The sequence below is a fragment of the Urtica dioica genome, chromosome 8, assembly GCF_054948205.1.
Source record: "Urtica dioica subsp. dioica isolate 48M chromosome 8, U.dioica_male_clone48M_v1_H2, whole genome shotgun sequence".
Taxonomy (NCBI): domain Eukaryota; kingdom Viridiplantae; phylum Streptophyta; class Magnoliopsida; order Rosales; family Urticaceae; genus Urtica; species Urtica dioica.
The window spans coordinates 31,852,919-31,863,875 of record NC_142763.1 but is presented as its reverse complement, the minus strand read 5'-3'; the positions used below and the strand labels follow the sequence as shown (position 1 = coordinate 31,863,875).

General features: G+C 40.8%; 1 protein-coding gene across 2 annotated transcripts; it reads right to left on the bottom strand.

Moving 5' to 3' along the window:
* Nucleotides 1-1,376: 1,376 nt before the first annotated feature.
* On the bottom strand, nucleotides 1,377-6,453 carry LOC149389230 (polyadenylate-binding protein 2-like). Of its 2 annotated transcripts, none has more exons than XM_089622813.1 (9): nucleotides 5,790-6,453; nucleotides 4,382-4,500; nucleotides 3,596-4,252; nucleotides 3,424-3,501; nucleotides 3,251-3,340; nucleotides 2,665-2,799; nucleotides 2,397-2,570; nucleotides 1,920-2,102; nucleotides 1,377-1,842 (listed from the first exon to the last, which is right to left on the bottom strand). In XM_089622813.1, the coding sequence occupies exons 1-9, from the start codon at nucleotides 6,043-6,045 to the stop codon at nucleotides 1,615-1,617; spliced, it is 1,920 nt and encodes a 639-aa protein (XP_089478939.1). In that variant the 5' UTR covers nucleotides 6,046-6,453; the 3' UTR covers nucleotides 1,377-1,614. The 2 variants fall into 2 exon arrangements, with proteins under 2 accessions (XP_089478939.1, XP_089478940.1); XM_089622814.1 differs by having other exon boundaries at nucleotides 1,920-2,099.
* Nucleotides 6,454-10,957: the final 4,504 nt, after the last annotated feature.

Sequence of the window (10,957 nt, the reverse complement as noted above, 5' to 3'; positions counted from 1 at the left end):
GTGCTCTTTTTCCTCGCCGTCGCACATCTTTAGGGGTCGGTGAGGTTTTTTAAGAGACTCATTTTTAAATTGACATTCTTCTTTATTCTTTCTTTCTACCCATTTAGTTTAAAATCCTTTCAATTAAATCCTTCTATATAATTATTTAAAATCTTTTAAAACATTTTTTTTTTTTTTTTTTCTTCTTTTTTTTAAGCCTAACGGGGTCCGAATCCCGTTAGGCGGATCCCGCTACCGTCCCGTTACGTAACGGGACGGGACTCCTATTTGGTCGAATAACGGGAGTCCGGGCATATGCGGGAGCGGGACGTGCGGAGAATACCGCTAAGCCAGGTTTAATGTTGTGTTAAAGCGTGAGGTTCAATCCCCATATATCTTCTTTTTTTTTTTTCTTTTTCTTTTTCTTTTTTTGCTAGCAATCCCTAATATCTTCATTATTGAATAAAGGATTTCTTTGTAATTTTTACTTTAAATAAATACATAAAAAAAAAAATCATGCATAATTAACTTGGCGTGACAGTGACTATTTTATAACCTTTACAACTTGAATGCCAAACTGATTTAGTGATTTTATTTTTCGCATCAAATTAATACTAACTTAATAAAATTGAATATATATATATATATATATATATATATATATATATATATATATATACACACACACAATTATACACACACATTCCAATAAACCAGCAATTTAGTTCTGTGTCATTTTTCACATGTTTGTTTTACTAAAATCAAATCCTCTTGACAAATTATATGTCCCTTGAATATTTAAAAAAATAAAAATAAAAATAAAAATAAAAATAAAAATAAAAATAAAAATCCATTTCTTCAATGGAAAACTCTAAAAATCTGATAAAGTTAGTCGAGTTGCTCCAATGGTGTCGCTAAAACTCTTATAAATAGTGCAACACGAAATGAATAATATTACAGCAATGAACAGCATAGAATAGAAGATTTGATCGTATCCCTCTTTTGGAAAGGAATTTTATGTTTTGTTGGTCGTCATTGTTGTTTTTCCTTGTGTAGCTTTGGGTGGGTCCCTCACATGTGTAATGAAGGGGCTCACCAGTTGTGTCAATGGGCTCAAAGCTAATTAAGTAATTAACACTTGTTTGTGAGTTAATGGAAGTCCCGCTCCTTGTGCACGGGATGTTCCGTTGGCTTTGCCTGTGCCCTAGTTATAAAACCCTGAGTTTCAAATAATAGTTAATAATTAAATAAAAAGAAAGCCCAACTTTAGTTTTTATTTTTTAAAAAGATGTGGTCTACCGTCTATTTTACTTTCCCTGTCCTGTCACACTCACATCCGTTCCTAGTTCGGTCTTATTTTTCAAAGTTCGGTTCCTATTTTCCTAACAAGGCTTAGCTAACTTGATAAAGACAAGAAATCACTGCGCAGATAAAAAGACACTAAAAAACATTTTTGAGTCTTAAAAAAATTTCAATGCAGACACAAGACAAAGGCAAAAATAAATCTGAATAGTCAAACTTCGAGAGAAATGAAGCAAAGCCAAAAAAAAAAAAAAAAAAAAAAAAAAAACCCCAGTTTCCACAATCCTAAGGCATCAAACAAACCCACAACCGTGCCTCTCTCTCTCTAACCCGTCAATTGTCGGAGAGGGAGAGGGATGCCAGCTGGTCTGCGGGGTTGCCACCCTGAGAGACGTTTCTGAGAACATCCAAAGCCTCGGAGACCTTTGATTTCAGAGCCTCCGGCGACTCGAGCAAGTGCAGAACCTCCGGCTGGTCCATCTCCAGCAGCATTCCAGTGACCTTGGCTGCGTGCTCTCTCTCCACCTTCTCCACCAGCGGGTACAGATTCTCTCCCAGCATCTATTCCACAAAATAAACAAATAAATAATAATAATAATAATATTAATAATTACCAAGATTCGTTATGGGGTTCTTACGGTTCTCTGCTGATCCGGGGAAGCATTGGCGAGGGCACTAGCCAAGGCCCCAACAGGGACGGGCTGAGAGAGTTGGGCCATACCACCGCCCATGTCGAACATGCCTCCGGCCATCTGCTGCATATCCCCAAGGCCGCGGCCCCCGTGTGGGTATCGGTACCCTCTCCCCCTCCCATGCATCTGCTATTTTTACAACACAATACGTCTCAGAAAACTTGACAACTCGTGACAAAAAGCCGTTTCGCGGTGTTTTTTTTTTTTAGTATTCCCCAACCCAAACATTTATAAAATAGAGCTCATGTTTTGAAGGAAAAACTACATTTTCTGAGCACATAAATGCAAATTTTAGCGATATTACTAACATATAATGTGAAATACTAATTGATATTCTTCACATATTTCTCATGTATTCAAAATTGAACCGAGGAAAAAAAATAAAAAAAATTTAAAATAAGCGGGTGAAAAAACAAGACCAACCTGCTGCGGCATCATCTGGAGTTGCTGCTGGTTTTGGTGGAGAGCTCCGGCGCGTCGGCCGCCAGGGCGCTGCCCTTGCTGTCCTTGCTGAACCATTGGCATGAAGAAATTCGGCATTGGAGCCCCAGTGGGCCTCATCCCCGGCACAAGCTGCTGCTGATACCCAAATCCAGGCTGTGTTTACAAAAAGCAATAAAATAGAACCCGTGGTTAGCTTAGCTCACGTAATTTCTTTTTAACAAACCTCAAAAGAAGAACTATATATTACCTGGGAAGGAATGATGGCGGGTGGGGCTTGGCCGTAAAATATTTGCTGCCCCATACCTGGGCCACCTGGCGGGTATATTGGCATACGAGGAGCAACTGGGGTCATTGCTACTGGCCGCATTTGTGAAAACTGAGCCTGCTTGTACAGTAACATAATCAAATTTGCATACATATCACAGTTCTTACAGAACCAAAAAAAAAAAAAAACCGGTACACTACAGGATAAAAAGCTCTAACGTAGCACATGAAAGTGCAGTAGAATATAAGCATCGTTCAGTTGCATTTGACGTCTGCTTACAAATATCTAAGCATATCCACAACATGCTGTGGAGGTATACGTGTGTGTGACCAAGGTAGTAATCAATTACTGACTAAATAAACAAATAATTATTCCAGTCATTCAACTCAACAATGAATCGCACAGACTGAAGGACATTTTTACTAAAACAGACGTTTTAAAGTTCTATTCGTAATACTTATAATATGGCTAAATCCATTTTCTTGATTAATCATTAATCAATGGAGAGAAAAATTGTGAGCTTCGTAGTATATGCTATGTACACATTGAAGAGGGGTTAGAAAGGTACCTGCAACCTTGCCTTCCTCTCCTCTTTTCGCTGGGCAAGTGCAACATAGAGAGGCTTGCTAACAACCATTTTCCCATTCATCTCGGTAAGCTAAGAAATTAAGGTATGGTCAGCATCTTTCAACTCAAGCTCTCTAGTAGAGTAATTAAACAAAACCCGAGAATGCAACTTACAGCTCGCGATGCCTCTTCGGGAGTAGAGAATGCAACAAAACCCGACCCTCTACTTACCCCGCTTGGGTCTCGCATGACCTACATCACGACAAGAAACATGACTATGAGGTATTAAGAAGTCAAAACATAGAAGAAAAATCTGGCATCTTGTTGAGAGACAGATCCCACAAACCTTGCATGACGTTATTGTACCAAATGGGGCAAATAACTCCTTGAGTTTATCATCATTGACACTGTCATCAAGATTTTTTAGGTACAAATTTGCACCTTGAGATTTGTCAGCAGCCTCTTTCATGCTCTGCTCAAAACGAGCTTTCAGCTCATTTTCTCTCTCAGTTTTCTTTTGGGCCTTCCCAACAAACCACTCCTTATCGTCAACTTTCTTCCCATTCAAGGACTCAACAGCTCTAGCAGCATCCTCCGCATTCTCAAAGTTGACGAATCCAAAGCATTTTGATTTCCCATCAGCATCCCTCATAATCACCACACTAGTCAGTTGTCCATATTCACCAAATGCTTTGTTCAAATCCTCATCAGTAGTTGATTCCGACAGATTTTTCACAAAAACATTGGTGAAAGTTGACTTGTCAGAGCTGGTATCCCTATCATGCTTACGTTGAAAGGGGCCAACATAAACTTGCTTATCATTCAGAAGCATTCCATTCAACTCCTCTATAGCTTTTTGGGCAGCTTCGTCGGTGTCAAACTGAACAAAACCGAAGCCTCTCGATTGCCCAGATGCATCTGTGGAAACCTTGCAGGAGAGGATATTCCCAAACGCAGAAAAGGTATCATGCAGCGCTTTATGGTCGATGCCTTTGTCCAAATTCTGCCAATTTTTTTTACAAAATATTAAAATTATTCTTAAGAGAATAACAGAGAAGAAAAGAAAACGCGCAATAGTGGAAATTTCAAATTTCTTAAAAGAATATACATTTGCTAATGCATACAGGCATACCTTAATGAATATGTTTCCTGACCCAGTCTTGCGATTTGTCGGATCCCGCTGAGAGTACATCATTCTAATTGGCCTTCCATTGAGAGGAGTGAAGTTCAGAACCTCCAAAGCCCTTGCAGCTGTTTAATACAAATTATAGAATACGCAGATTCTTATCAGCAAAAAAATATAAAACACGGATTATTGGAAAGATCGAGCAAATAAAATCATTAATATCCAAGACAGAATGAAGAGAATTTTATTTTATATTAAAGAAATAATAGCCAACTACAAAATCACTCCGGCACAGAAGTTCATTTATTCTCCGTATGCATTAAGTGGCTTTCTGGAATTCCTCAGAAACATACTAAGATCAAGAGTCTATGTTGACCAGATACGGACAATGATGACCATTTCTAAAAGACATAATCATATCATGTTCAAAGCAATATAGATATAACGATGGAGAATATGGATCAATCAACCATTTATGAGCTTCATGAGGCTGACAATTTACGCGAGACCATCCTTTTTCAAGCGCTAATAAAAAGCACTGAAATAATAACAAAGAAGCTCATTATTTCTTGTACTAAAATAGGACTCGGCCCGATAGTTCTTAACCTACATGCCCCAATCAGATTTATATCCAACACATATCAACCCATACAGTAGCTATTAAAGGGATCTCAGTTGCATATTGAACGAAAATAGGCAGCAGTAAAAAATAACTAGTTAGTGCCTAATATACTCTTACGCTTTAACACTGCATGGATTACAACCTTTTAAAACAGACACAAACACATAATGGAAATGCATACGCACATTAATTAAACCTATTATGCAATCAGAACTGGTAGAGAGAGAACTTGCGTAGGCAACACTGCGTAATTTTTCACTCTAAAAGAATTCAACTTCAACCTCGAAGCAACTTCGTAGGATGAACAAACGAGCCAGTACTTGTGAAGCGTATTCATCAGCTAAGAATGGAGAGAGACAAAATGATTGCTCAACTCCAAGAAATTATGCATATTAATACCGGTGGTATGCATCAATAACACATCCTTAATACCATTTCAGAATAACAGAGAACTGAAAGTGTTAGTTAACGAGCTTTGTAACCTATACCTTGAGAATCAGTTAATTTGTACAGATTCATTCAACTTGTTGTAAAATATATACACATGGTCATAATATGCCTGAAATAAGAACTTTTTATCTCTATCAGCTGAGAAGAGAAAATATTCCACAGACGCCAGAACAACAACAACAACAACAACAAAAATTGTGCATGCAAAATACATAGGCATATTCTACAAAGCTTTATACACTGAATAGTCATAATACGATCATTTCTCTACCTAATCAAAACTTGAATCGACGGGCCAATTTTTTCCACAGCAAGCGAAATTGAAACAAGAAAAAGACTAACCGTCTTGAGGATTGCTGTAATTGACATAACCATAACCAAGCGACCTCCGAGTGGCCAAGTCTCTGCAAACCCTAACCGAGACCACCTGACCGAGCTGGCTAAACAAGTCATAGAGCTGCGAGTCAGTGATATTCGCGTCGAGATCTCCGACGTAAAGCGACGTCGTCACGAACTGGGCGCCACCGCCGTTGGGCGCGCCCGCAGCGGAATTCGCTCCGGGATTCGCGTTCTGAGGCTGAGCCTGAACTTGTGCCATTTCTCACAGAAAAAATTGAAAAGCACCCCTACAAAATTCTCAAAGCTTTTTTTTCTTAGGTTTTCGTACAAAAATATTCACTTTTTTTTTGTTTTTTTCTTCCCTCTCCTCTTGTTATTGCACAGAAAGAAATCAAAACTCTAGGAAGAATCAATGAAAACCTAACGACGTGTTCGATAAAATACCTAAAACAGACAAGATAAATTCGTATTTTTTTTTGTTTTGCTTTGGGATAGGATGATATAGCGGAGGAGAGGGAAGGTTCCAGAAGGATATATCGTCGGAGGAGCCGACGGCAATAGGCGGTGGCCGCCGAATTTGGCGGCGGCGATGAGTAAAGAGAGAGAGAGAGACACACAGGAAAACAAATATTGAAGGAGTTTCTCAAGGGTAGATTATGAAACTGCACTAAAAAGGGTGAGTATTGTTTGGGTGTGAAAGGGTAAATAGTAATCCGATTAATTTTCGCTTTGCGTCACTTGTGTAAAAAAAAAATCCCTTGGGATACGTCAAATGTTACATTATCACCGTTGGATCAGTTTTCAGTGGGGCCCACTAAACGATAGAGCGCGCTTCGGCCGCCGATCAGTTCTCGCGTGGGCCTGTTTGATGACGCTGCGAAACCCAACAGTTATGGTAAGCAACACTTGCTTTCCTTCCTACCTGGGAGGGTTGTATATTGTGCTGTATTTTAATTGTCTACTTAATTTTTTTGTTTATTATTGTGTTTGTGTACACTTTTTTTTTAGTTTTTTTTCATTATAAAATTTATTCCCGCTGCCGTTAGTGAAATAAACGGGACGGGACTCCCGTTAATTTGACTAACGGGACGCGGTGGTCCCGCTAGTCCCGGCCACTTATTTTTAAAATCTATAAATAACTCCCCTCTCCTTAATTTCATTTATTTTCTTCACACATTTCTCTCAAATTCTCTCAATCTCAATCTCAAACTCTCAAGCTCTCAATATCAATTTTTCATGGCATTTTTTGTTGGAATTGATCTAGGGTTTAAGAAAAAGTTTAACGCTTCGGTAAGCGGCGGAATTTTAAAAAATTTCTTTTTCAAGTAAAACAGTTTTTACTAACCTAGACCAAGAGCAAGCACATGTAAATAAAAACTAATATGAGCATAAAAAATTACTAACCTTTTTAGAAGCTTGAACGTTAAGAAGCTTTTGGAAAAGGTTGCAACGTTCGTCTCCCTCGCAGCACGTCTCTCTTCCTTTCCTCGTTAACTCGAGCAACCACGAAAGTTTCTATCACTAAATCACTCAAGATAAAAGGAATTAGTGTGTGAGCACTTTTAAACACTACGATTTAAGAACGAGTCTTGAAGTCGCAGAGCTAAACACTAGGTCAAATAAGGACCTAGGTGCCAAAACAAAAATCGAAAATTAACTAGAGAGAGAGAGAGGATCGGCCAAGCTCTAGAGAGAGAGTCTCTCAAATCTCTTAAACTTGTATGAATGAAATGTGAAGAATGGGGCTCCTATTTATAGGAGAGGTCTCACCTTCAATAATGTAGTTTCCTCTTCTATAGAATATCACATATTCATGAGCAAATATTGCCCATTTCCCCTTTGATTCACTCGGCCAAGGCTGCCTTCTAGAAGGCTTGGATTTGTTTCCTTTTTTGTTCATTGCCTTGCCTTGACTCTACTTGGCCGATTACCCTCTTTCCACTTTGAGGAAATTTGTTTCTTCTTTTTCTTTTGGCAAGTATTTTGATACATTTATGCACAAAATATTCTCTCTTTCTTTGGGTATGTTGGGCGCCTATGGCCTTCTAGAAAAGGCTTCTAGAAGCTTTTCTATTTGTTCATGATAACATGAAAAAGGCCCATTAAGAATTATCAATAAAATTCTTATGAAATGAAATTAATCCACAAGGCCAAATGATCAAGTCATGGCCGAGTGTTATTGAGTCATCAAATGACCTTGTCAAAAAAATTATTGACATTCATTTCATCCTATGTCTCAAAAGACAAAAATACATTTTTGAAAATTTTAGTTCTTGTTTTGACTTAGCTTCCAGTTTAACTATTCCTACTCGATGTGATTCGTGACAGTGACCTCATGGATCCAAATGAACAAAGCTTGAGCTAAATACTTGGACTCAAAAGTTCACAAAACCTTTTCCAAGTTTAGTTTAATGTCAACTGACTCCACTAAAGAGTTTACACTGAAAATCTCTCGGTTCAAATGAATTTATTTTCTACTCAAGAATTCAACCTAATTGAAATGAGTGGATCTACATAATATTATCAGTGTTTACCCTTCATGAATATCATCAGCTAGTCGGGATTTACAAAATTACCATTTTACCCTTCTAGCTGTTATTTCCTCAACTCCTTTGTCGCTTGTGAATAAGTTAGAAACAATGTATTGACGAGGAGGTAACAAGTCACATTGTTTCATCCAAAAGAGTCAAGACTCAATTTGGACACTGGCCAGTTCATTTATTCACATTCCAAGGAACAAAGCATGAGGTGATATACATTGCATTTCAGCAATCTTGTACATGAATTCCATATCTATGAGAACTTCACAAAGTTACTCATGACATTCTCACAACTTAGTACTTCACCAATAGGCCATGTTCGGAATCACATACTGAGTCCGAACTCTGACTTTCTCAAATGAGAATATGTAAGTTGTGAAATGGCATGTCTCATTTCAGGATTAAGGTAAGCACGATGCAATTCATACGTAGTGACTTCGAGACATAAGAGGTTAAATGGTTTGTTCTTATCTTGTCTCTAGAAGTGCACTGGTCAATTCAGTACCTTCGGAAGATACATAGAAGAACTATAGAGTCTCCAACTCTCAATGCCTCATAACCAGACATCATAGATTCTTCTAACAATCATACTGGGGTCAATAGTCCTTTGACCCTTATATTGCGAATATATCGTCTTAAGCAAACTACGAAGAGTTTGTTCATACAAATCTACATTTGTCTCTTCGCAAGTTGTTAAGTTTGTTTATGGACTAAAGACTAATGTTTTATCATAAAGCTTCAAACAGACAAGGAAGAATGAATGAACGTTTCAACTTTTTATTAATGAATAAGCAATTACAAGCAAGAGTCTTCATGAGACTTTATTACATCAAATGTACAATATAAGGATTACAACTCTTCTTGTGGGCACTATTGACAACATTTTTATCCCACAACCGAGGAGGTCGAAGGGGAAGAGCTTCCCGAGGTCAACATATGCACCGATTTGAAGAAAATTGGCTGCACTTGTCTCAAAACCCCCCGACCAAAACACCGAATACAGTTTCGATCCAAATTATGTTGCTCCTACTTTCGCCCATTCTGAATTCACCGAAATTCCAAATACTCAAGTGCCACACTACCCTCAAATGGATCCCGAGCAAGCCTATCAAGCTCAAATTCCGTCATCCGAAGTGGCTTATGAAGCATTTCAAGAATATGAGCAACATATGTGTGAATCCCAAAATCCAAATGAAGAAGAAGAAGACGATGAAACCCAAAATCCAAATGAAGAAGATGAGGAGGAGGGGGAGGACGAAGAAGAAGACCTACCACCACTGTTGTCGGTCGTTTTCGGAAAACCCGAGACGCCAAGAAGGCACGTCGCTCAAAGGGTCGATGGTCTGGCCGGAGGTCCTGAAAAGCGGCAAGTCTTCAAGCCATCACCCAAACTCTTGACTCCTTGAGTCGAGCCTAGCCCCTCGAGTTGAGACTTGAGTCGGCTCCCCGAGTTGAGCCTCGCTCCTCGAGTTGAGACTTCATACAGTCTCCTCGAGTCGAGCTTCGCTCCTCGAGTCGAGCCTTGAGTCAGTCTCATCGAGTCGAGCTTTGCTCCTCGAGTCGAGTCACTCTCGTCAAGTGGAAACCTTCATATTTCGCGTGGGAAGAATGGTATTCGAAGACCCCTAAAGGCCCGCAAGAGTCCGGCAAGACGAGCTATTCATCGCGCGCACAGCACGCTGCGCCAGCCAGCCGTGCAACAAGCAGCGCGCCGCGCCAGCAAGGCAGCGCGCCGCGCCAAGACACGCCCGCGCCGCGCGCTCCATGCGCCGCGCGTCCTACGCCGCGCCCGGTGACCTACGCGCCGCGCCCCCTGCGCCGCGCGCCGCGTGTTGTGCGCCGCGCACGCCGTGCGCCTCCAATTGATGGTGCGCGCGCCCCTAGTCCCACATGGACGAAAAATAAGCCTCCTAAGGCCCTCAAACACCTATAAATACCCCTCTCATTGAGGGGAAAGCCATCCCATTCATTCTCAAGGAACTTGAGACTTCTCTCTGCTTCTCTGGATGCCATCCTTGGCCTGAAGCAGATTCTCCTTGATTTCTCGTTCTCAGAGATTCTGAAGCGCTTTCCGGGGACTCCCGAGTGCCGCCTCTCTTGATCGAACGATTAATCTTGAGCCCACGAGTGCTCTAACGGTTTTCGACTGAAAATCGCCTACGCGTCAAGCACCCTAGACGCGTCCACCATTTCTGACAAGAAATCGCCTACGCGTCCGGCATTTCCAACTAGGAATCGCCTACGCGTCCGGAATCTCCGCCACAACAAGGAACTCTTGACTTAGTGTCTTCCACGTCTCCAAAAGAGAGAAAACACACATTCTCTCTCGCATACGCGATCTCCGAAGTTCTGAGACGTCGCCGAGGACTCCTCCGCGCCTCGTCTCCTTCGTTGAGCACGCCTCTCCACCAAGGCTCCGCGCCTCATACTGCGTCTCACACGCTTGAACTACGTTCTGACCTGATCCCACGCACGGGTACGTAGGCAGCCGACAACCAAGGCACGGTCACTCCTCCTCCTCACCCCCTACCTCTCCCGAGAGGCGGGTTGATTGGAGAAAACCCTAGCTCGAGACTATCGAGTTCACACTCTTGGCCCGGGTGCGATCACTTGGTCCGGCCTTGGATCGAA